The 26,537-nt window shown below is 38.2% G+C and overlaps 4 protein-coding genes across 5 annotated transcripts; 3 read left to right on the top strand and 1 right to left on the bottom strand.

The window, feature by feature from the left end:
• The first annotated feature begins 1,006 nt into the window (after window positions 1-1,006).
• On the top strand, window positions 1,007-1,846 carry LOC116192250 (dirigent protein 5-like). The gene has a single exon (XM_031520738.1). The coding sequence runs from the start codon at window positions 1,046-1,048 to the stop codon at window positions 1,592-1,594; it is 549 nt and encodes a 182-aa protein (XP_031376598.1). The 5' UTR covers window positions 1,007-1,045; the 3' UTR covers window positions 1,595-1,846.
• A 10,651-nt stretch (window positions 1,847-12,497) lies between these two features.
• On the top strand, window positions 12,498-13,417 carry LOC116193938 (disease resistance response protein 206-like). Its single transcript, XM_031522679.1, has one exon. It carries the CDS (start codon window positions 12,618-12,620, stop codon window positions 13,188-13,190), a length of 573 nt encoding a protein of 190 aa, XP_031378539.1. The 5' UTR covers window positions 12,498-12,617; the 3' UTR covers window positions 13,191-13,417.
• Window positions 13,418-16,045: 2,628 nt separating this feature from the next.
• On the top strand, window positions 16,046-19,263 carry LOC116213925 (GDT1-like protein 1, chloroplastic). 2 transcript variants are annotated; one of them, XM_031549085.1, is made up of 12 exons: window positions 16,046-16,346; window positions 16,554-16,632; window positions 16,869-17,141; window positions 17,406-17,459; window positions 17,604-17,665; window positions 17,873-17,941; window positions 18,033-18,084; window positions 18,236-18,310; window positions 18,410-18,539; window positions 18,638-18,757; window positions 18,843-18,890; window positions 19,024-19,263. In XM_031549085.1, the coding sequence occupies exons 1-11, from the start codon at window positions 16,189-16,191 to the stop codon at window positions 18,884-18,886; spliced, it is 1,116 nt and encodes a 371-aa protein (XP_031404945.1). In that variant the 5' UTR covers window positions 16,046-16,188; the 3' UTR covers window positions 18,887-18,890; window positions 19,024-19,263. The 2 variants fall into 2 exon arrangements, with proteins under 2 accessions (XP_031404945.1, XP_031404937.1); XM_031549077.1 differs by having other exon boundaries at window positions 16,047-16,346; window positions 18,638-18,708.
• Window positions 19,264-19,384: 121 nt separating this feature from the next.
• Window positions 19,385-26,189, bottom strand: LOC116213917 (dihydrolipoyllysine-residue acetyltransferase component 3 of pyruvate dehydrogenase complex, mitochondrial-like). Its single transcript, XM_031549065.1, has 19 exons — window positions 25,746-26,189; window positions 24,710-24,803; window positions 24,267-24,343; window positions 23,911-23,996; window positions 23,709-23,749; window positions 23,100-23,155; window positions 22,925-22,999; window positions 22,748-22,840; window positions 22,334-22,573; window positions 22,178-22,250; window positions 21,889-21,989; window positions 21,257-21,342; window positions 21,097-21,172; window positions 20,639-20,706; window positions 20,480-20,546; window positions 20,301-20,396; window positions 20,114-20,216; window positions 19,913-20,008; window positions 19,385-19,718 (listed from the first exon to the last, which is right to left on the bottom strand). The coding sequence occupies exons 1-19, from the start codon at window positions 25,782-25,784 to the stop codon at window positions 19,648-19,650; spliced, it is 1,638 nt and encodes a 545-aa protein (XP_031404925.1). The 5' UTR covers window positions 25,785-26,189; the 3' UTR covers window positions 19,385-19,647.
• Window positions 26,190-26,537: the final 348 nt, after the last annotated feature.

The following is a 26,537-nucleotide window of genomic DNA, read 5'->3' as shown; positions in this document are numbered from 1 at the left end:
AATGTACAAACAATCACTTATTTTTATCCTCGTTTTTTTATTAATTATCTTCATTTCTAATTTACCACGGCAATACTCTTTTAAGTTACAATTTCCTTATTCAAAGGGCAAATGATTGGATAGCGTCTTCTCACCATTTGGTGTGTGCTGACATGGTTATATCATAAAGCTATTACAGTTGAAATCGATTCTCGAGATCTTAATTTCATAATTTATTTATAACTCTCTTTTTTTAACCATGATATTCGAAAATATAATGGCCCCAACTAATCTAGTTGAACACTTATAACTCTTTTTTTCGATTGTAAGTTACTTATAACTTCGGTGCAGCTAAATTTTGTGATTAAATATGATTCTAACATTATAGAATTATATTTGGTGATCATTGTTTCATGTAGCGCGGTCAATCTTTTTGATCTAACGGCATCAACGATGCAAACTTGGTGAACGAACCATGGTTGTGAAGAGCGATGTAGCTCTTGCACCCTCCTAGAGATCACGTGCGCCGTTCCCATAAAATTTTGTCTACATTGAATTTTCTACGATTGGTGATTAAAATCTCACTTCATTTTATGATTGAATCCCGATTGATCCACCAACCCATCAGTCTTACTTTGAACTCCGTTTTGCCATTGCAGCATCACCATTATAGCTAATTATACTACGAATGTTTCATCAAACATTTATTATGTGTTCGACAAACCAACGTCACACACCCAAGCACGATCTTTCGTTTAGCGTAGAGCTTCGCAGGCCCATGGTTTCCTCCTGTACGACATACTTTGAATTATTTGCTCGCAGTCTCGCAGCACACTATGAGGAAGCATTGATTGTAGAACTGAGCAACATAGAGTTGGCGACGGAAGACAGGAGGGGGCCTTGCTGCTAGAGGAGGCAGAACGACACCGCAGGGAGTTTAAAATCTTTCAAATAAGACGGCTAGGTAGGTGTAGTCTTCGTTCCTATATAAAGCAAAGTAAACTTCCGATTGATCACATACAATTTTTCTTCACTCTAGCCCTAACTAACAAAGAGAAAAACAGGCATGAGAAAGCTTGAAGAGAAAATCCCTCTTATCCTTCTCGTCCTTTTTATGGCCTTCCAATTTGTTCCGGCCACCCAAAAACCCTTCAGAGACTCTAAACCCTGCAAGCAGTTCATGCTATACTATCACGATGTGCTGTTTGGCGGCAATGACCCCCTGAATGCGACGTCGGCCAATGTCACGGGACCATCAGGGCTCGGGGCCTTTGACTTTGGCAAGGTGGTAGTGTTCGATGACCCAATGACGAGGGACCAGCACCTGACTTCCCCTCCCATAGCACGTGCCCAGGGCATGTACTTCTACAACATGAAGAAGGTCCCCAACGCCTGGTTTACTTTTAGCCTGGTGTTCAACTCGAGTGAGCACAAGGGTACGCTCAACATCCTCGGAGCAGATATCATAACTGCGAAGACAAGGGACCTGTCCGTGGTCGGTGGGACCGGAGATTTCTTCATGACTAGAGGAATCGTGACTCTTGAGACGGAAGTGGTTGAGGGGACCAAGTATTTCCGCCTAAAAATGGACACTAAGTTGTATGAATGTTACTAACTAGCTTATTATCATCGCACGCCTTGAGATATAAAGATCCACCATCATATATGTTACAATATGTTTTATTTCATCGGTCGTGATATGTTTTTCCTTTCCTCGGTCACAAATATATGCGAGGTAAGCCGTGGAATTAGTAGGCAATAGGGAAAGGAGAAGATGTAATATTTGTTGCCTTGTACTATGTATACCTGGTAATAATGCTATATTTGGAATGATAGTTCTAGTATAAGGAAATAATGTTTTGCTAATTTCTTTCTTCCTCACGGAGTGTTTGAGTTTCTGGACTTAATGCAAGACGTTCCCAACATATAAAAGCCAAATGATTGGGGAGTCGAAAGTCTCATGGCGAGGATCAACTTAAAACCTCTTAACTTCAGGGAAGGAGATGTATTACTGCACTGCTCTTTTTCTCTTGTGAAGCATATTTAAGTGACGAATGAACCAGCTCTAGTCATTGATTTAAAAAGGGAAAAATGACACTGTTGGTCCTAATTGTTTGGCATTTTTTGACATCGAGTCCTAAAAGTTTTATTTTGAAAAATCAAGTCCTAAATATTTGTGAAAAGTGTCAGCAATGGTCCTAAAAGTTTTGAAAAAGTGACACTAGTGGTTCTATCCGTCAAGTGCCGTTAATGTCCCGCCTACGTGGCGTTAACACCATCCGTTTCGACGACGTGGCCGTTAGTTTACTGACATGGCACATTGGACAGACCGGATTACCCGAAAACCCGTGATTCTACCCGGCTCCGAAGCAAGACCCGAAATCACCAAACCCGACCCGAATCCATTCCCTCATGAAACCCTAATTCCCTCTAATCCGACCTGACTTGCTCCCATTAATACCTTTTCAACCCTCTAATCCATCGTTTCAAACCTCTAATCCATCCTTTCAACCCGAGGATGAAGCAGAACTTCGCATTAGAATTAAGATGGGCTGCAACAAACACAGCATTCATCTTGCACCAACACCAAGAAGCCTAACAGAGGCAATGGCATCAGGGAAGCTTATCGGCGGCATGCATTGATACCATAGAGGATGCCATATCCGGAAACAAGATTTAGGTGAGAAAAAGAAGATTGAAACAATCGGAAGCCATGGAAGCTGCTTTCATTCAAATGAAAACGTAAACAGGAATGATTCAACAAATCCATCAACAAAGTAGAGAATCTAACTCTAACGTCTATTTTGGAAATACTACCAAATCCTTCACAAGATCATCATCAATAAGCTAAGATGACTAGCTGACTTTACAAGATCTTCCTTAACGAATCTTCGAGAACAAAGCTTGAGCTATGGGGGAACAAGCCTTTCCTCAGAACTCTTGAGAAGCAGAGCCAATCTCTCCACCACCCTGTGGATGTTAGGCAAGACTCCTCCATTGGCGATGCTCGGCTCCTCATCGTTCCTCATCGCAAGCTGTATGTGCCTCGGCATTATCCCTCACAGCATTTCCAGTAAGCTCCAACACCTGATGGTCACAGAACGCATCAGATCATCAGCCACGTAATTCAAAGTTCAAACAACTGAGATTTCGAAAGTTTCAGGATGGGATTTGATCGATTTTGGGGATTTACCGGAGGGGATTCGACAAGATTTCGGGAGGGGATTCGAACAATTTTTGGGATTTCACGAGGGTCGATCGATTTTGTGATTTCAAGAGGGGAGGGGATTAAGGTTCCGGAGGGGATTCGACAGGAATTCACGAGGAGATTGGATTAGGGTTTTAGGAGGTCGTGGCGAGAAAGCTCCGATGAAAGCTCTGGAAGGTCGTGGCGTTGAATTCCTTGACGAAGTCCTTCAGATCAGCAGTGACCCTGAGCTCCAGGCCGGCATTGGTGAAGGAGCTAGCGATTTGCGGGGCGATGGCGTCGAAGAAGAACCTGAGCTGATCGGCTTGCTTGAGGGCTGCGAGCTTGAGCTGGTCGACAGCCTTGGAGGCTTCGACGGCGAGATCTTTGGACGTCTGGGTGGTCTCGGAGATCAGATCGGCAAGATCCTTCCCAAAATCAGATCGGAGGCTTCGAAGGTCTTCGCTTTCCTCCATTGACGGGTTTAAATCGATCCATGAGCAAATTGGGTCGGGTACGGTGGGTCGGGTACTATCGGGAGCAAATTGGGTCGGCCATGAGCAATTTCAAATATATCCAATAGGAACATGCCACGTCATCACAGTAACGGCCAACTTGACGGCATTAGATCCACGTAGGCAGACGGTAACGGTCAGTTAGATTTAGGACCATTGCTGACACTTTTCCTAAACATTTAGGACTTGATTTTTCGAAGTGAAACTTTTAGGACTCGATGTCAAAAAATGCCAAACAATTAGGACCAACAGTGTCATTTTCCCATTTAAAAAGGGAGAAAACTAAAGCACTCGATCTGCCTTGAGATTTGAAGCCAATCTATATATGTTTGTTTATTTATTTATTTATTCGGCCTAGACTCATGAGATTCTTTCCTTTGTGCGATAAGGGTTTTTTACATAAGCATATTGGGCAAACCTTTAGCTTGTGATCGAATGTCCTTTTGAGACAAGAGCGGAGCCATGATTTTCATCCAGAGGGAGCAAAAATGTTACCTGATATAAATAGTACATAAATATTTTTTTCAGGGAAGTAAAATACTAATTTTACATAATTTTGTGACAAAATTTTTAAAAAATTCAAAGTTCAAGGGGCAATTGCCCCCTACCAATTAACTGGCTCCGCCCCTCCTTTGAGATGTTCCTTTGATTCTCACCATTAAATATACTTTTGCTTTTTCAAAAAAATTTCCAATTTTTTCATGATGCATTTACAATTTTGAGTGTCAAATTTTTCATACCAAGTAAAATTTTATCATGCGAGATTGGATTTAACCCAGTTACAAAAGTAAACCTTAAAGGCACGCAACATCCCATAGATTATGTAATGGTATGAATGGTTTCTTTTTATCATGTGCAAGTAGATAGTAGTATATAATTTTTTGCTGAATAAAATGCAAGTACTGAATTAGTACTTATAATTTTCATCCATTTAATTTTTCATATATTTATTTCTCAAATATTAATTAAAAATATATTTAACAAATGTCCGTGCAAGGCACAAGTTACGTGACTAGTTCCACGTTATTTCCTAGTGCAGGTCAAAATCATCGTTTACTACAACTTATTCTACCATTCCAAACAAAGCGTTAATGCACTATTATAATATTATTCTTTCTCCTGCTGTTTGTTGTACTGATACGACAGAGGTAGCGGTAAATCGGTACCTGGAGAAAAATAGGTTCTGATAACTCAATATCAAAGGAAACGGCCTCCTGAGCAAAACACACGGCTTTGCCGTGATTTTTCGATATTTAAGGCAAATTCCATCGTTTAGGGCCTCAAATGGGTATTTTATCGTTATTTGGGTGTTTTTGCAATTTTAGGAAAGTTTAATTCTTTTCATGCAATTTAGGTTTTCTTAATCCCTATTTAAGCTTTGTAAGCTCTAGGGCTGAAACAGTTAATTTTCGGATTTATCAATAAATTCATACTTTGAATTCTTTATTCGCAGTATCGCGGCATGCTGATATTTTAAAAAAAAATTCATGAGAAAGTTTATTAGAGAATATAAAGGTACAAAATATAGTTCCAAAGATTCCAAAGGGCAAACCATCGTCAAGAAAAATAAACTGAAATAGAGGTACAGGGACTTTCAATTCCAATGACTCGCAAAGCGCATGCTTAATGGTTTTCCAAGATTATAGATCTTACATTGGACATTGTTAATTTATACCATCGACTTGATTAATTATGTTACTATATATTGAAAATGAATATCCTTTTGGGTTATGTGAGGAAGGTCCACGCTAACCTAGAGAGAGAGGACTACGGGAATAGAAAGGGTGAACCAAGAATTTCTTTACTTATGAGGAAGAACGAATTACAATGTATTCAAATATCCCTCTCTTATAAACGTCTTTCTCTTAAATAAAAGAGAAAAATATATATTTGATCGTCAACTTTTCGTGCTTTTGTCATTTCGTGTTTTTATCATTGTGATCCTTTTTTTTTTTGTCATCCTCATTCTTTCGCTTTTTTGTCACTTTAGTCGGGACATCTATTGTTTTGTTGAAAAATATATTTTCCATCCAAAAAGTTTTTTTTAAAAAAATTATTGTAAGAAAGATTAAGAAAATAAAAAATGAAGGGAAAAATAAAAGAACACACCCCCACCACCCCTCTCTCCAGCGGCCCTCTCCGCTCCTGCCGTTTTCCTGTGCATGTTCCCCCAAGTTTTTTCTCTGTCTCATTTTGCCCCTCAAGTTTTTTATGGATCGGGCCATTATGATGACATAGCCTTAAAGTTAAGGGTAAGGTTCAAACGATTTTCTTTTTTCAGTTTCTAGTTTTTTTAAATTTTAAAAATTATATTATTTGAACAGACTATTTTTTGGACAGAAAATGAGCTTTTACATGGAAAATTGAACGGCCAGACTAAAGTGACAAAAAAGCAAAAGGTAGAGAATGAGAACAGCAACAAAAAAATTTAAAGATTCATAACAACAAGAACTTGAAAAATGAAGGACCAAATTCTTTCTTTAAATAAAAAGTTGCGTGAATTTTTATATATATTTTTTGTTGGTGAATTATAGGAATGTCATTGTTATTTTTCTTTTTTGGATAAAAAGGAATATCATTAATTGGTGGTGTTTGGTTTTAGAATTGAGTTGAGTTGAGTTTTTTATGAGAAAAAGTACTAAAAAGTTGAAAGAAAATAATGATTGTATTGTTAAATTGTGAAAAAAGTAATGAATAATTGAGAGAATTTAATATTAAAAATTAAATTAAATGATTACAAAAATTGAAAAAAAATGGAAAAGTAATAATTATATTGTTGAATTGAAGATAAATGAAGTTACGTGAAGTAGAGTTAAAAAATTTTGTGAAACCAAACAGGTGATAATGAAAGCAAACCTTTGACCTTTCTATATTTTGGAGGTGTCTATGGTGCAATATATAAATGAACTTGCTAACTTCGAAGGTTGGAATTTTTTTCTCTTTTTTTTTTCCTGGTAGAATGGGATTTTGAAATTTTTTTCCGCCACAAACAAAGCACATAGATCTAGTAGAAGAAAATAAAAAAGAAAGCTAAATCAAGAGTACTGGTAGTCCTAGTCTTACGATGAGAAAAAATTTCTTAATTATCAGTGAGAGTATGTATCTTTACAATCACATCCACTTCAGAATTTCGCTATTTAAAATGAGCTTTATAGGCCTTTTTCTTTAGTATAAGGAAACTTCCCTTTCTTTTTCTTAAATCCAACTACTTTAATTAAAAAAGAATCAAATAAAGCCCATTATCTATACTATAGGGGTGTAGATATATCTTTGTTTTATGACGCGCTGGTGTAATTATATGTTCTTTCACGCCAAGCCATTTATGACAAGCTAGCTTAGCATATTAATGAGAAGTACTTGCTAAGAGTTTTCATTTTCGATAGGAATCAAACTCAAACCATGATAAGATTACTATATATATACTAAGAAGTATTGACTTATATATATATATATATATATATATATCAGTGGCTTACAAGCCTGGTAATCTAGCTAGGAGCACCATGATTTTGAGCTACCCCAAGGAAAAATTATATGGGGCCTAATCTATACATTAATTTGCCGGGGATTTCCAATCGCAGGGAAAAGTGTTGCCTGTGCTCAACTGCAACAAGAGATAAGAAAATGCCAGGAGAGATGAATTCTGAGGTGTAGTGATTGAATGTGACATTACGTTAAGTGTGGTGTGGAAGTGTAACAATATATTGATAATTGATATAAAGACTATGATGAAGAAGATGCTGGAACTTCTCTCCCCGCAGTCCCTCAAGCACCCAACATGTACTTCTACATTCAACATCGAGATATTCGTAACCCGGAACTACTCTGCACTCACTTTCAACAGGCAGGAGAGTAGATTTTCCGTTTGCTATTGGAATAGACAGTGCAGTCATTGTAATCTTGTGGAGGAGAGGATGCAAGCTAGCTAGCACTCAATCCGCGAGGTTTGGTGGGAGAAATTCATATCTGCTCCTCTTCATGCTAATTAAGTTGACTGAGAAGGACGTCCACAGAGTATGGAGCAAAGAGTACTATACTGTTAATGTCATTGGAACCGATCCAATATTATCGCCGAAATATGTACCTAAAGGCATTCCTCTGTGATTTGCATAACAGAGAATTTCCCGATGAGCATCCTTTTGTCATCATCGTGTAACTAAATTTCATGTGTCACCGAACAGAGCATCTTTATAAATAAATTAAAGGATCGAAAAACTCTCGACATTCTTTTACCTTGTGTTGAAGAATTACCACTGTCTTCTTAATCATCTTATAAGCCCCTCTAATCAATTTGATCTTCCTTTCAATATCTGGACTCCACTACAAGAAAACGACATGTAGGCGACCTTTAATTGCGGACATTTTTAAAAGTGTCGCAAAAAATTATGCAATATGAACTTTAGGTGATGCTTTATGAAACATTTGCCATAGTTTCTCTTATGCTGACACTTTTGCAAGCATCACCTAAATAATTTTTTAAAAAAAAATTTGAATACTTTCACTGATGCTTCAAAGCATCGGCTTAGGTTGACCTATGCCGAGGCTTGTGGAATCGTCGACAAAGGTTTGCATTGGCCGACTAAAAAGGTGTTGGCACATGGGTACCTTGGGCGACGCTTCTGAGTGTCGGCCAAGGTACCCCTTGATCGACCCTTTAGAATGCATTTACGAAAGGGCCCCCTAACTTACAGGTTGTTCAAGGATTGTATTGGCCGACGATTTTAGAAACATCATCCCAGGGGTACTGAAGGCAGCGGTTTCCAAAGCGTTGTCAAAGTTTTTTGAATTACAAAAATAAAGTGGAAGGTGAAAAAGATTTCACCCATCCAAAAGTTCGAACATCGAAATTAAATATTCTTTTTTATTTAAGTTTGTCATTTTCTCTCTATTCTCTCTGTGTGCTTTTCTCTCTCTTTTTCTCCCCTTTCTCTCTCTTTTTCTTAGCAGAGGCATGCCATAGTGGCCGAAGAAAACTGAGTATGACGATGAAGGAGCAGCAGCAAGGGGAGTGAAGAGAGAGAAGCATAGCTCGAAAAGCAGCAAGAGCAAGGACGAGCATAGCTAGGGAAGTAAAAGCAGCAAGGGCAGTAGTAAGGAGAAGTAGCAACAACAAGGCAAGCGGGAGCAAGAGTTGCTGAGAGAGAGAGAGAGAGAGAGAGAGAGAGAGAGAGAGCCGATTGGCAAGAAGATGTCTTCCTTTTTCTCTTTTAATTTGGCTGGCCTTGGTCGACGCTAAAAAGCATCGACCAACGAGTTTGTATTTTGCGACATAATTTCTCTGCAATGGAGGCTTGCATGGCTGCATTTGATTGGCAACTGAAAAAGGTCCTTTTAGAGCGTGGCAATTGATATTCAATGGCGTTGGAGCGCGAAGAAGCTTTCCATCATTTTGAAACTTTTTCATCTTATAATTTTTTACAGAGATTTTCTTTGTTCATTCATTACTTAGAAATGGCTCATTATATTTTAACCTTTTTTATTGTATGAGTGCTCTATGTCAATTATAAAATTGAACTTCAAAATTTAATGGGTGGCCAACCAGTTCAACTATATTAGTTTGGATCTATTAGAATTTTGAATAACGGTGTATACACAAAAAGAAATTCCAATGGGTGGTCCTGTATTGTTGGAGGATAAATTTATTGCTTTTTTTTTTCATAGATTCATCTTGTTTTGGATGATTTAGATTCATTATGTTATAATTAGTTAATCACAAAATTGTTCTTTGCACTGAGACAACTCTTCTTCTTTTTTTAATTTGCGATTGTACTATATATTTGGTATTTAAAATTCCAATAGGGTCTGAAATCTAGGTTCGAGCCTAGATGACCTTCAAATACATCAGTTGTATGGGATGCAAGTGCTTTCATTGTATAAAGCTTGTTTTGGGTAATGTAAGGATGTATCATTGTGCGTTAAGAATGTCCAAAAAGTTCATGCTTTGCTGTGGTCTAATAGGTGGACGTGTGTAACTTTGGTGTGTCCCGATATGATTAAAATTGAGGGATGATATAAATGGGCAGTCATTACAAAGAAATTGTTAGATAATCTGATGGAATATCTGACAAATTAACGTAAATTTCGTCTAAAAAGGTTTAAGAGATTCAACGATACATTCATCAAAATTACATCGTAACCTTTTTCAAAATATTTTATAAATAAAATAACTTTCAAACAATTTACTAATGAAAATTCTTTCAGAATTAGGTTTCAAAACTTTCACTGAAAACATTTTTTCAAATATAAAAATATTTTTGACAAAATTTCTCTCGGAAGCCTTACACAAAAAAAAAAAAAAAAAGTTCAAGGATCCGCATTTGTCCTGCAGATAATCAATTTTCTTGGACTAAGGTGGCTAGCCATTGGCTTTGGTGTCAAAGCATCTTTTGGTCGGGTTCATTTCATTATACTTTTTTAAAAATATAATTTCCAAAAATCCATATTAAGAAAAACATTTGCAAGAAAAAAGTGAAGATATTTTTACATGTACTCTTTGAAAATTCTATTGAAAAAATAATTATCAGAAGAATTTTAGACTGAAAAAAGTGGGTATTTCCAAGTTCCAACTGAAACTCCATCAAGAAGTTTAGTAGATAAAATCCACAAAGACTAGGGAGACGTTTCTAGGCACTACACCAAGGTCAAACATTTGTTTATGAGTTTATAATTTATGAATGACAATCATCATATATATAATAGATAAACTTTAATTAGTATTCTATTGATGAATTATGCTACGGTGCAATGCACGTGCTTACCTACTAGTATATATAAAACACCAAACGATATAAACACTACAAAAAAATTGATGATATATAGAATTTCTAAAATTATCATGATCCTATAAAAGAACAAATTTAACATAATGCTATTAACTGACAAAAAATAAAAATAAAATATAAAGATAAGGATGTTATAAACAATATTTTAAAAATAGAAATTTATATTCTATCTACAAAAATGAATATATGTGATAAATTTATAGTAACGGTTAATTTAAAAATATGACGCATGTTAATTGAATAGAAATTGTTATTATTATAATAAGTTTTATTAAAAAATTATTGAGGATTACTATTTATATTAAAATTAAAAGTTGAAAATTATTATAATTTTGTGTGAGATAAATAATTACAATAAAAATGACATAGAGATATATGAATATGAACTCGTGCAACGCATGGGACAAAAAACTAGTGCAGGAGGACATTTAGCGGAGTGTTAGTTTTAGGGCAAAAAGTCGTCGAGGCTAATCTATCTTGGCCATTAATTAGCCGGTAGAGCTAACGTCGGGGCAATGCTAAGCTCGTTTTTCAATTGCCCGTACAGCAAATCAAATCAGTAAAACTCTTTTGGTCCGCACAGCAAATCAACGCTTTTGGTGTAAGGTAGACCTACTTCTCCATCTGTGGCAACTGGTAAATGTGGGCCGTGTCATCGATATTACGTTTGACAAGTTCATGGACAAATGGTTGTTGATAACGTAGACGTGGGAAACAGCTACCTAGCTAAATCCGGATTAATTAAAAATTAATGACAATGATTGGCTATCAGCAAGCCACATGTCAAAACGTCATAACTAAATTAAGCCCTATCTTTGAAGAATATAATTGAAAATATTGGTTGCCATTTTTTTTTAATGTGCATCCTATCTAATCTTCGGAAATCCGTCTCTAAAAACTCAAAGGGTCCTAATTAATTCAGTTTGAATTCAATTGACTTACTAAGAAGCAAAACTCTCAATTATTAATTTATTCTATTTGCAAAACTTATGAATTTGAGACCTTATTTAGAGAGAATAATATTTAATCGTTTGAATCAATTTATATTATTTTAACTGCTCTTTTTCAATATTCCGTTAGCGTTAGCTCTCATGCCCATTTGAAATTAAAATAGAAGAATTATGAGTGTTAGCTCCTACAATTTTAACTGCCAAAGTAATTAATTAATGTAATAGACAGAGTCGCACTCATTCTCAACCCAAAATCATAGGGCTCTTCATTCGTTGTTATCAAATCAAGAGATCTTACTTCATTCTCAGGTTCCAACAGAATATATATATATATATATATATATATATATATATATATATATCTCGAGAGGGAATGATGATATATAAGATTAATCAATACGTTCACCAGAAAAAAGAAAAAAAAATATTAATCTATTCAAATTGTACTCGAGGTGGTCCCGATGATGAATGGGTCTTTGTCGAACCAATTAGAAACTACTACATCTCGACTTATTTTTACTGGGTGATGTTCGATCTATTTTCATAGAAATTAAGTGCTTCCACAACAACTATAAAGAAAATTATAATTGGATCGTAATAGTCAGATTGGAACTACCACCGGTGTAAATATTTTTTAGATATTCTGCGGCCTAGCGACCTTTATAAGTTGTTTCATCCAAGGAAAACCTAGTTTAACCTCATGCGCTTCACATGAATGTGATCAGATTACACATTGTTCTCTCCTTTTACCAAGTTACAGAATTATCTTGGATGAGTCTCAATCAAATTTATCAGAAAAGAGTAACGCTTAACTAATATTTTTTCGACAATTAAGGAAACTTTCCACCATTGATTCATCACAAAAAGGGAAGCTTTCCAGCAGTTGACAACCTCGGCCAGGACCGCGAGCGTGTTTCAGTAGTGCATCCAATCATTTGTCTTATCCTTAGGATTCAAGAAAAATAAAAAAAATTCATGGATTAATTGGCATATAGTTTGAGTATCACCTAAAATTAATGGCTTTAATTTCAAGCTAAGCTCTTACCATGTAGAACTTCAGGTGCATTAAATTCAGCCCTTTCATGTCACAGCTTATATAAAGAGGCCATCCTAGCACAAAATTCTCATACCCACAACTGGTCGAATCTTTCACCTACTGGAAGATATCGAGTTCATCGGGCTTGATTCGTTAGTTCTAGAAGCGATGGTCGTTAAAGGAATAAGATTTGCTCTTTCCTTCTTCTTCTTTGCCCTCCTCCTCATCTTTGACACGTCTGCGGGTCATGGTGGCAAGATCCAAGCACGCATCCCGTGCAAGCACCTTGTGTTCTACTTCCATGACGTAATCTACAATGGCGCAAATGCAAAGAATGCCACCTCGGCCATTGTCGGGGCGCCGGCCTGGGGCAACATGACGATCCTGGCTGGCCAGAGCCACTTCGGTGACCTTGTCGTGTTTGATGACCCGATAACCCTGGACAACAACCTGCACTCGACCCCAGTGGGCCGGGCCCAGGGATTCTACATCTATGACCGGAAGGAGATCTTCACGGCATGGCTTGGGTTCTCATTCGTTTTCAACTCCACCGAGCACAAGGGGAGCATCAACTTCGCGGGAGCAGACCCGCTGATGAACGAGACTAGGGATGTGTCTGTTATTGGCGGGACGGGAGACTTCTTCATGGCCAGAGGAGTGGCTACTCTCATGACCGATGCATTCGAAGGCGAAGTCTACTTCCGACTCCGGACCGACATTAAGTTGTACGAGTGCTGGTAATAAGTTGTTGTTCTAGTCCAAGTTCTCGGTGGTAATAAGTTGTTCTTCTGGTTGATAACATTTGCTTCTTTTCCTTTTCCTTTTTTTTTCCCCCCTTTTGGCTTTGAGTGTTTGGCATCTTACTATGTTTAACTTTGGGGGAAGATCTTCTGATCACCCTTTGTGACATTAGATGTACCTTGATTTGAAAACAAAGAAATGTCCCATAATTAATAATTCCGCTTCAATAAGATGTCAATTTGAGAATATTATGTATATATATATATATTGATCTTTTAGTGGTCTCTGAAAACATATATATATGGTCCCGAGAGAACGGGGATTCAATACGTGATGCTTGTCTGACCTGAAACTATGATGATTAGAAACATGGTAGTTACCATCAGAACCCAATCATTTACATCCATCGGTAGGTCAGATAATTCGCGAACCGTGTACAATCTCTGGACTATGACTTGATGCCCATACGAATGTCTTTTTACCTCAAAATGGGGCATGCAGTACTATATATCTTTACTAGCTATCCATACATATTGCAAAAAGACTACTAAATTCAACCAAACGAAGTTGCATAATAATTGCCATTTTTTCAGTCATAACTATTCCTTTCGGATATTTTGAATATTTAAGAGGTATATATATTGCACAGAGATTACTAAATTCAACCAAGCGAAGTTGCATAATAATTCCCATCTTTTCAGTCTTCTAACTATTCCTTTCGGATATTTTGAATATTGAAGAGGATGTGATCATTATGATCTAACGTCCATAGCAGAGGAAAACAACTCATGGTGCACAAGGAAAACAAGTACTGGGACATTAATAGAAATTTCAAAATTAGAACAGGCATGATCTGATCAGCAATAATACATAATTAAAAATATTAACAAACAATGTGATAACGTGTCAACTGAACAACCGTTAGTAACAGATAATGATTTCCTCTTTTGGTGTCAAAAAGGAAAATCGACACCAAACAGATGCTATTTGGTTGTTAGAAAACCTTTTGCTTTTAACAAAGGAAAAGGAAATATACCATCGAACTAAATATTCAATTAATATTATTTATTCATTATTAATGAGTAATAATCAATCAGAATGTATATAAGTAGAAATTTATGAGATTACCGTCGGCCACGTTTACCACTTAAATATATTTTTATTGGATGTTAGTCATATGGTCTGTCCCGTTTTCCACAGTACGAGAGGATGGGAAACTAGAGAGAAGAAGCAATTCATTCATTCTTTGCCATGCTTTTCAGTTTCCCAAACATTTGGAAAATGCAAAAGTGGACCTACCTAGCTACATTGAGAATGAGATATATACCAGTAGCAGGCCAGCTAGGCCATGCCCACATTGGAGACGACATCGACCCAATTGCGTAAGAGCTGGTAATGCTCCATATTGTCCCTCCATAGTGCCCTACACCATCAGATAATTTCCGGGTCTAAGAGCGTGGAGATTTGGCAAGATATGATGATGATCTACGATCCCATCTAGTTGGGAGTGGGCATGGGCGGGGATGGTTTGGTTTTAGGTGATAACTATACTAGTTTCGAATTTTTGGGAATGAAATTTTCCTAGCGGAAATCGATCCCGTAACCATATTACAATCATAAATCCTTCCTAAAAAATAACATTTTTTTTTTCGGTTCGGTTAACCGAACCGTCCCAAATTAAGAAAATTAACATTAAAGTCCAAATTTATAAAGTCTAATCATTCTACAAGAGTGCAATCAACACTAAATAAAGTGAAAAAATAAAAGCAAGCACGTTTATAAATTAATCAAATTTTTACGAAGTTCTAATTACACAAAAATATCGAAATTCTCATCATTACTCAACACCTCTCAATCCTCTACATAATGGCTAGATGATTTTTGAGATTTCTTTTCCAACTTTTTTCTTAAGAAATAAAGAAAATGAAAATATTTGAACTCAAATCTATAAATAAATATAACAAAATATATAATTTGTATTTTTTTATATATATTCGGGATAGGAGGATTAACCACAGTTTTTAAAATTAGAAATCGTAACCGTCTCGAAACCAAATGAATGAGAATATAGGAACCGATTTTTTCCCGAAACTGAATATTTCGGTTATTTTCTGCTCAAAATGGTGCGGTTATTGGGACGGTTCAATTATCGGTTATTTTTACACAGCCCAACACCTAGTGCCTTTTTTTTTTTCAATGCTGATTGAGAAATCTTCCGAGAATGACTGCAAACATTGGCGAGACGAATTCCGCAAAGCAAGACATGGGTAGAGTTAGCCACCATGATACCATACTCACTGAACACGAAATACCCATTGAAAGAAGACATGGTATCTTACTTTACAATCGACCTCCCATTTCCTCGAAGCCGTAAGATCTTCCCCTCGGATGGATTTGAGATTTTGAGCCTGTAGTGCCCCCAAGACACATATCCTTTTCATAGGCAAAAAGATGTACCGTATACGGAGACTTCACTGGTTCGAAGACCGTCGTCATTGCAGGATGGAGTGACGGGCAGAATCGCATGCTGCAAGAGCGAAGATACAACTAGAAACTACATTAGAAGATCGGAGGTCTTTCTGTAATTTTCTCGCTTGTTGATGATCGTGATCCATCGTTGAATATATTAACCTGAGAGCGAAGGTTTATAAGTTAACTTAATCGGCATAGTAACTCAAAAAGCCTTGCAACCAGCTGGATGGGAAATCTGATGGCCACAACTTCAGAGATGGATTGCAATGGTAAAGTAGCAGTTCTACTGGGTTCAAATTATAAATTAGCCCAAACAGAGGGGCCAGTTAATAATTTCACAAAAATAGAGTCGTTTTACGAGAGATCTGTCTATACAAAGAAGTAAAGGCAGAGGCGGGGGGCGTGGTGGCGCCACGAGTCCGACCGGACAGCTTATCCCTCTGTTCTTCATTATCTTCCTTCCGTTCTTCCATCAGAAAACAGAGTCGTCCGACTTCAGCAGCAAAACGGGGCAGAGGAGCAGAGGATGCGAAGCTTTGCGCTCTCGGAGAGCGTCCTGAGCTCACATTTCCTCCCTAGACCTCCCCGCTCCCTCCCCTCTCAGCACCCCTTCTCCCTCGCTCCCTCCGATGAGCAGATTTCACGCCTCTCTTTCCGTCACTCGAGCTCCATTTCTTCCTGGAGGTAAGGTCTCTTCCTTCTTGCTAATCCTTTCTCCAGGAGCGGGGACGGAGCTCCGGCTGCGTTCTTGGAGTTACCGGGTGTCGCTTATTCGATGTGAAACGGGAACCCAATGGTGGGCTTCACCTCCCCAGGGGTAGCACAGAGAGTTCAAGAACCGTTCGATTCGTTTGACGTCTTAACGGTGAAATTCTGTGTCTGTGGGTATAGGAGACAGTGGTTTGACAGCACAGTGGAAGACCGGTTCAGTCGCTTTATTCCTTCGGCTTCCCGGCTCGGTGATGGCCCCGTAAGATTTTTCACAATTGTTCAGTTTGTTCTCTTGTAATTTCGGACAACCTTGGAATGAATTGCGCTGAAATGTCGTTGCGCTGAAGTTTTGTAGATATAACATCCCGTAAAAGTTCGTTCCTTTCTGCTGTAATTTGGTAGAATGATTATTATCTTTGAATGAAACAGTTGCTGCTATACACAATTTGAGACAATAGCAATACAAGCTTATCGGCACATTACTTGTTAATGTAGGAGACTCATCACATTGATTGCCTGAGGGAAGATGAATGTGGTGTAACGTATGAGTTACCCGAGAAGACCTTGGAGAGAAAATGGTTTGCTGCAATAGAAAATTTGACTTCTTCCAACCCATCGTTCTGTGGTTTGCTGAAGTTCTCGACACTCGTCGGGTTCCTTGCTCTTCAAGGTTCTGGGCCAGCCATTGCCAGTTCGGATATTGCGAGTGGCCTGCAGTCGCTTCCTTTTCTTGGGGACCTCGGTGATATTAGCACAGGTTTTACCTCAGTTAGGAAAATCTCCCTGCAAACCTTTATAGTACCTCCTACCTTTTAAACTTTTGATTATCGCGGACTCAAACAGATATCGGCACTAAATGGTTCTTTTAATAGACGATACTTCTCTACTCCCGATTGATTAGGAAGCTAAAGCACTCAGGGCCAAACTACATTCTAGTCAATGTTACCAGTTGAATTTGATTAGAAAAAAAGGATAATAATTTCCCTGTACGATAATGAATGTCGACTAAACAGCATTGCTCACTTGTTGCAGGCTTTCTTGCTCATATTTTTCTCTGAGCTAGGTGATAAGACCTTTTTCATCGCGGTCAGTAAGAACACGATCTACAACTTCTTTGTCCCTTAGAAAGCTCAAATTGACCATGACGCATGATCTCAAAATCCTTGGCTAACCCTACAAGAATAAGGTCAGTTCATTGCATTGTCTGAGTGTATTATGCATATTTTGCAGGCTCTATTAGCAGCAAGGAACTCTGCAGCTGTTGTTTTTGCCGGGACTTTTGGTGCACTTGCGTACGTTTTTTTTTTTTCCCCCCCTCATGGTGCTTTAGACATTCCGCGTCTTTTCAGTTTACTGTTGATCACGAACCAAAAATGGTATTAGTTGGTTGTTAATAACCCGTCAAAGATGTAGGGATGCAACCACCTCCTGTTAAGAAAAAAATTTTGGCCCTAAGACATGAAGCCTTTTGAGTTTAGACGGAATTAATTTTTTGACAGGGCAATGACAGTAGTGTCTGTTGTTCTCGGGAGAACATTTCACTATGTTGATGAGCTCCTTCCTTTCAGGTGACTCCTCAAAATTCTTCATTACAATGATTATCCTTCAACAAATTGAACTATCACTAACAGCCTTGCTAATACTCTGCTCATTTCACAGGTTCGGTGAGACTGATTTGCCTGTTGATGATATTGCTGCAGTCTGTCTCTTGGTAGGTTCCAACTCCAGCTGCCTATCAGGAATGGCTTTGATTCTTCGGCCTCATCTATATGTGCCCTAATTGAAAGGATGATGTGAATTTAGAGAGTTATTCCTCTTTCCATATAAAATCAGCTGCCCCAGGACTAACTTGAGTGTCTTAGGTCTATTTTGGCATCTCCACACTGCTCGATGCCACCTCGAATGATAGTCCAAAATCAGAGGATGAACAAAAGGAGGTGGACTTCATTCATTCAGCATAATCAAGTTGCTACCTTTCTCAGTACTTACCAACTCTTTTCTGCTAAGAATGAATCATCTTTTGTCATCTGAACCAGGCTGAGCTAGCCGTTTCCAAATTTTCCGGAAATGGTGCGGGAATCTTAGCTGCTGCCAACACCGTCATTAGCACTTTCGTATTAGTTTTTGTCGCCGAATGGGGCGATAAATCATTCTTCTCCACAATAGGTGAGCTCCATGCTTAAAGTCTATGTAATTCACGGGATTCAGGAGAGGTGCTGAGCAACAATTGGTTGAACATATGTAATAACTTCCTCTTTGTGCAGCCCTTGCTGCCGCCTCTTCACCTCTAGGAGTCATTGGAGGAGCATTGGCAGGGCACGGCTTAGCAACCCTCGTAAGCTTGCTTCTAACTCGACCAGGATTTCCGCAAAACCTTTTTCCAAGTTAAATGGCTCTCTCTTCATGGGCTCAGTCGATAGAAATGTGTCGAGTGTACAGATGCTTAATATTTCCCCAATTTACATGCAGCTTGCTGTGCTGGGGGGTTCTTTGCTAGGAACGCTCTTGTCTGAGAAGGTGAGTTCTATCTCTAGCATCAATTTACAGGATATTCATGTCGTGTGCATACAAATGTAGAGGTGTTTGGTTCGTAAGTACTAAGTAAAATGCTAGAAACGAGTACTTACTCCTTTTAATCTTCCCCTGGCAGGCGATATCTTACATCGGAGGAGTCCTTTTCCTGGTCTTTGCAGCCGTCACACTAGTCGAGATAGTAAGCTAGCGATGTTGCCATTGAGCATTTACTTCCAAGAGTCTCAGGAGTTCATCGATTCATTTTCGTCTCCATTGCCATCTGTAACTAGGATATGACAACCTATATAAAGAGACCTATAAAGACCCAGTGGGAAATGTTTATAGCGTTATCCTGGTACCGGTGATTATTATGCCACATGAGTTTCCTTCCCCAGTTGAATTCACTATTAGACAAATCGAGACAGAGAAGCAATCATCAACGGTCTAAAACTTGCAATTAGGCGAAAATCTTACTCATGTTAGGGTTATTGAACTCGTTGGGAATCAAAAAAATCGACTTTCTATTTTCACATTTCCAGTTCCTCACAGCCAAAATCCCCTCACCGTGACATTTATTCGAAAGCAAAACCCGAGCTCTGTGTCGATGAGCAAAAACACCAGGTAGGACAAAAAGAAGCCAAACGTTACATCCCACAACCACCAGAGGAAAGCAAAACTCTGGTGAACTTTGAATAGTGCCGACATTCTCGGGAAGGCAAAAGAAAGAATGTTAGAAAGATGTGTAGACATTGCAGAAGCCTTAGAGCAGCATAGACTCAGGATTCTCGATGTAGCCCTTGAATGCCTTCAACCACTCCGCACCTATAGCACCTGAGAAAATGCAGGAAAAATATGGTTTTAAATGTCTACACTGCTACCAGTTAATCGAAGGAGCTGCAACGGTGTCCTATGGGAAAACTGGGATTTCATCTTTATTTGTCTCGAGAAACAATAATAAGAAAATGACTTAGGTAGTGGGAAGTATATTTCTAACATGACGTGACAGAAGCTATAGAAGAACCTACCATCTATTACACGATGATCGCAACTTAGAGTCACCGACATGAAGGATGCGAACTTGTACTGGTCAGATCCTGCACCTGGTACAACTTTCTTCTCCGCTGCTCAAAGAAAGGACGGAGTTCTCAAGACAATCGTTGAGGAAATGAATTGAGTTAATTTCATAAAAAAGGGTGTATAATTTAGATTTTAGAGCCAAATCTTACCTGACCCAACAGCAAGAATGCCCGCTTGAGGAGGGTTAATGATAGCACAGAATTGTTTTACACCAAACGGGCCTCCCAAGTTGGATACTGTAAATGTGCCTCCCTGTAACAATAGAATGTTAAAAGGTGCATTGATTCAACTCAAGCATGAAGACTCCAAAATAAACTGCTAAACGTTCCTATTCACCTCATAATCCTCAGGTTTCAAGCTGTTATCCTTAGCTTTTTGTGCCAAGTTCTTGACCTCTTCGGAAATCTTAGATAAACCTTTTTTGTCTGCATCCTGCAAAAATTTTAATAGTTCCAGGTATATTTAGAAGCTGTTCTTCAAGAACCCTGTCAGAGTGACAAAAGAGAAAAGCGTACCCTTATAACAGGGACATATAGCCCATTATCTGTTTGCACAGCAACATTGATATTTACATTGTGATACCTGAACAGAAACAGAGACGAGAAAATGCATCACACACTGCAGATTAATATGCTGCTTCTACCAGAGATTGAAAAATCACATATTGTACTTACTGGCGGATGTAGTCATCAGTCCATGAACTGTTACATTGAGGAACTTTACGAAGAGCCAAAGCAGCAGCCTGCAAGGAAGTTTTAGTTAAACTGCTGCATGCAACTGATGGCATTCTGGTAGGAGATTTGCTCTTTTCTGATGCATTTCATTCTCATTTCATGAGAGCCACCATAAAAGCATCATAAGGGCCTGATGCTAAAACCAACATCCAAAATTTCTTTAAGACGGCGAATCTCAATTTTATTAGATATCTTTTTCTTTGTGGCTGAAAATTATTATTAGGTATCTTGATATAGAAATAAAACTTAGTTATCATTCGACCTAAAAATATATCTTAATTATCCTGCTTGGACTTCATTTGGCTCCAGTGCAAGGGAAAGCTCTCAGGTTGACAGTAAAGCGAGGAACAAGCGGATCTTTTGCATCCTTTTCTCGTAAGTCAGAATCAGAGATGTACCTTTATGACCAGATCATTGACTGATATCCGCTTACCACCAGAGCTCTCTTGTAATTGATTTAGCTGGCTACGCAATCTGCATGTGAGAAACAGGTTACAATCTGACAAGTAATATCATATGGCTGTTATACATTGATAGATTGGAGAAGGTCAAACTCACTCCATAAGTCTGTCGACACATGTATCCACTGTCAAGTAATAATGGGGTATAGTTTGCTTTGAGAACAACAACCGCGAAGCAGTGATCTGTCAAATTTATAAAACTTGTATGATTATGGTAATACACCCAGAAAGTTCACTCAAATTCAAAAATCATAGTAGGAATACAATTGTAAGAGGCAGAAATTCAAATATCATAGTACGAATATAATTGTAAGAGGCAGCATTCTATAGAAACCATGGGAGGACATATATCCTCAAGCTTATGAAAAAAGGAAGACAATAAAAACAAAGGGAAAGTCCCTCATCCAAGAAACAGAAGAGAAGGTACCCCCATACAAATGATAAATATCTTGAGGAAAAAACGAGTATAGAATTCTTATATCGCGAAGCAGTGTATGCTAAATACAAGCTATGTACTATGGAAATATGGTTGGAATAGCATGGGGGCTCTCGAACATAGTTCATTTTTCCTCTAAAATCATAATCTATTCCGCAGGGTCTGCTAAAATATGTGCATTATTATACTATAATATCCAGTTGCAATGAGAGGATACAACAATTGTCAATAGAGTTCTTTGGTAACAGATTTTTATTACTTGACCAGAACTTCTAATAATTGCTACAACATACCTTTCTGATTTGTGAATGTGGGATATCTGTATAATCCAAGTCTGGAGCTGCTCCAACCTTAGTCTTAGGAGCTCCAGCCGGTACTTCCTTACCACGTGAAGCTACATTTCCAAACGAAAATTCTCAGGAAAACTCTAGTACAATGGTCATTATCTATGTTTTTTAAAACAAAAGCAGATAAAATATCCTTCTACGATAAAATATGTTCCTTGGATCAAGCTTTACGGAAGCAGAATTTATGTCATAACATAGAAAAGATGCAGGCGATTGATAAAAGTCAATATTATACCCAAATAATCTTCAACATCAGCCTTCACAATGAGTCCATCAGGCCCTGTTCCTTTAATACTTGAAATTTTAACCTACATTAATAAAGAAAAGAGGGAAACAATTAATTCAATATTGCAGCTATACTAGCAGAAGACCATTCACTTTTAGAACTTACATTATTATCTTCAGCCAATTTTCGGGCAAGAGGACTAGCAAATATACGATCCCCAGCAGGAGCAGAACCGGGTTCGGAAACTTTTGATTCTGGTGCTGGCGCACTTGGAGGTTCCTGGGCCACTTCAGGTTTGGGAGGGGCAGGTTCGGGTGTAGCTACAGGCTTTGCATCTGATGCTGAGGGGGTATAATCTTTAAACTTCTCTATATCCTCTTCCTCTTCAACAGTGATAGCAATGACCTTCAACATAAAGGTCTCATCAATGATTCATAACATGCAACTTTACTGATGTTTGATCAACAATTAAATAGAGACCAACCATCAAGACCTACGACTTCTGCCTCTTTACATTTGATGCAGTGTTCCTTCTTCAGAAAAGGAGTATTATCACAAGTCAAGGATATAAAAATTTACCTCACCAACTTTAATTTCTTTGGACCCATCACCCTTTATTATCTTGGCAAGATAGCCTTCTTCCATGCACTCCATCTCCACCGTCGCCTTATCCTTTTAATATCAAGGTCTTGTCAGCAACCCAAATGAATTCACAATTACTGGAATTTAAGGAGCATAGAGGTTTAAGTAGCGTACTGTCTCCACTTCGCAGAGAACTTCGCCGGGAGTAACCTTCTCGCCCTCTTTTTTCAACCATCTTGCAATATTACCCTGGATTCAGCAGGTAGGAACATGAAACAACCAGTGGAAGCAACTGTACTATAGTAATACACTGACAATAAGCCATGATCCTAAAGTGTAAGGTAAATACCTCTGTCATTGTAGGTGAAAGTGAAGGCATCCCAATTTCTTGATGTGGAGGGAGGCCTGAAAGTTAAACCAGAACATTGTTACTAAATGATATATATCCTCCATCATACATGCGGGAAACTAATAAAAAAACATAACAATTGGATTTCACCAAAGAAAATGAAAAGGCACTAAATTGATGTTGGTAATCTTTAAAGGATATCAAACATAAAAGAGAAAGAACAAGATCAAGAAAAATAACTCTAGAGCTCTTCCAGAGTATAAAATCACACTCCAAATATTAGGCAGAGAGAGGAGAGAGCCTAGTCATCTTCAAGGCATAAAATCAAGAAGAATATGAAACATTAAAAAATACTTGCTCTTGACTATCATAAGACTGAAATGATGTATCCACATCTACATGCTGGGAACAATGTCAGAAGATAGTTTGCCAATTGAAAATAAGCAGGGTTATCAATGATTCAAGTTCAATGCATCTACCCTGTCAACTACTTGCTAGAAGCACTTTCATCTCTAAACTTAGTGAGACACATACACCTGAAACAGCCATGACAATATCTAATATCATGCAAACACGACATATAAAGACAAAGACGAAAGAATGTGTGACCTGAGTCAGAAGAATAACCCCTACTCAAATGCTTGTGTGACCTGAAATTACAGAGATGAGAAACTATCAGCAGCTGTACCAGTACGTTGAATCAAAAAGTTGTCATGCATACTACTATATACATAAAATACTTTTAGGTTGTGCATTCATGGAGATCTATCTACAATGCAAAACAATGAGAGTGGTCTATGATGAGGATTACCTGTTCAAAAGTGAAAATGAAATCGACCTATCCATTTTTCCCACCATCACCCCACATTCATTCTTCTTAAATGTGGATAATGACATCTACAACCAATTATAAAGTTAGTTTTGGTTCGGACATACTGTATAGTAGATAATAAATGAAATCGATGATAAGAAAAAAAAGGTCAATATAAAGGGGGGAAAAATGACGACGGGATGGCCAGAAGACTGTTAGCGATCATGATGGTCACAATGGTGAGAGTACAAGGTGCAGATAGAAGTCCTGCCTCAAAAAAAAAAAACAAACAAAAAACAAAAAACAAAAAGAAAAACCATGTTCATGTCTTTTACAGAAATATATGCTGTACTTACAGTGCTATAAGTGGCATGCCTAGAAACAAACTGTCTCTGTGCAGATACATAACCATGTTGATGAATTCCCACAGTATCTGAAAAGTAAGAACAATTAGTTCGTTGATGTAAACACAATTAACAATTTCAGGGAGCCCATTTAGCATGACTATGAAACCAACCAACCAAGAATGCCGTGGGCATGAAAATCTCAGTGCATAAGCCATTTGACTTTAAAAATTCCACTCATAGAATTTAAAGAAGAAAAATATGTCGTCTTAATAAACAGCAATAACACTATCCGATACAATATAGGCATGCATGATGAGGATGCATATAATTCGTGTCTATCACCAGTGCCCATTTAAGCAATGATTCCTGGTGTCATTTGTGCAGGTTCATACATATAAAGAATCAATAATCTGTTTTTGTGACTAGACAAACCGGTATGATCAACTGCATACCTTCATTTCTACAGACCAATGTACGAGTGCTATTTGAAAACCACCTAATTGAAGCAGAATGCTCTTGTCTTAGTAGGGCAGCAACATTTCGCAACTGCAAAAAGCAGAATTACATCATATCTTCACATGCTATTAGCAGTAATATCAAAGTGAGAAGATCTCATGCATCATTTACAGAGATACAGTCGAAAGCATCAGGAAAAACTTAGGCATAAGAGACCAGCATATGATCTTACAATCAGCTTTACCAAAATTAAGCTATAGATAGAACAACGTGAACAAATTTGCAGAACAAACGAGATACATAATCACAGCAAAATCAACAGAATTCACGAAAATAGAGCATTGTTTCTTATGAAAAGAGTAGGAAAGTGGCTCCACTTTAATATTAGCACGAAAAGACATGAGTTCAAGAACAATTTCGGCCAACACTTAGCCAGAACATTAAGTATTGCAATGAAAATATTAACGGGCATCTGGAGAAAAGAACAGGATTCTAACAACAAATATTCCTAGGATCATAATAAATTGTCATGCTAAGAGGAATATCTATTTCCAAATCACCCGCTATCAACGAACAAAGAAAAATATACCCTTATAAATGGGTTAAGCTTAGAAGAAATGACTAAGAAAAAAATTTTGCTTTCGGAGGAATATTACGTAGAACCAACAATGGAAACCTAACATACCGAAACGAAGGTATACTTCTAACAGGCAGAACTGCCGACATATGTCTCAAATGAGATGGAAAAGCCTCAAAAAGAGAGCCTGGGCCAATAGGATAACCCCGGGAAGCACAAAATCACACCTTATGGAATGAAGAGTAATCAGCTCCGAGCCATTTCAGTCGAACAAGCATCGACATTTTTTTTTTTTGGACCACACAGCATCGACATTTTTTTTTTTTTGGACCACACAGCATCGACATGGTTAACAGTTCGAGATTTGATCCGTAGACGTAACACTCCGCAATTCAGGACCGAGCTCGAAATGAATGCCAAATTCAAAAAGGAGAAGAATTCGATTCAATTGCTACCTTTCTAGAGTGATTGATAACATGGTAAGCGTACGTCATTCTTCTGCTCGTCCAGGGCAGGGGATTCCCGCAGCTGAATCAAGACGCAGGGAAGGGAGGAATCAATCCAACGGGAACCGATTTGACCCGGCAATGCCCTCGCCGATTAGGGTTGCGAGTCAAACACGCGATTCCGATGGAGATCGCAGTATCAAGCTGACCCTCTGCAGTGATAAAAGTCCAGCTCGGTGGATGGAAGGGAGAGGCGAGGAGAGGGGAGCCAACTCACATGTTTCGCGCGAGCTCTGGTGCGAGATCTGGACCGTCGGTTTCCGACGGTAAGTGATGATCGAGGCGAACGATCGTACGGTCCAGGTGGAGCGAATGATTGGCCGAGCTTTCCTCTCTGGATGTTGAAGGGCAGAGGCAGGCGCTCGTTATCTTGGACTGGCCAGGATTTGTCTTGCTGTCTTCTTTGTTCCGATTTGGCCCCTCGAGACTATGGTGTCTGCGGGGAGGGGTCTTGGGATTTTCTTTTCTTTTTTTTGCATGTATCCTGACCTGCAAAATCCAAAGTTTGCCGATTAATTCAGTTTAAGTCAGATCTACCCTCTAAAAGTAAAACTCTTCTAATATTCATTCACAATACTCGAATCTGAAATATTATTTAAGAATAATAAGCGTCGAATCGTTTGAACCAATTCTTATTTAATTCTTAGTATATTTGAACGTATTGCGGGGTGGAAATGGAATGATGCAAATAATATCTTGTGTTCCTTTTGGGCTCTTAGCAGGAAATATCTTGGTTTGCCT

The sequence above is a fragment of the Punica granatum genome, chromosome 1, assembly GCF_007655135.1.
Source record: "Punica granatum isolate Tunisia-2019 chromosome 1, ASM765513v2, whole genome shotgun sequence".
NCBI classification, from domain to species: Eukaryota; Viridiplantae; Streptophyta; class Magnoliopsida; order Myrtales; family Lythraceae; genus Punica; species Punica granatum.
Note: the sequence above shows the minus strand (reverse complement) of the source record. Positions and strands in the feature narration are given on the sequence as shown.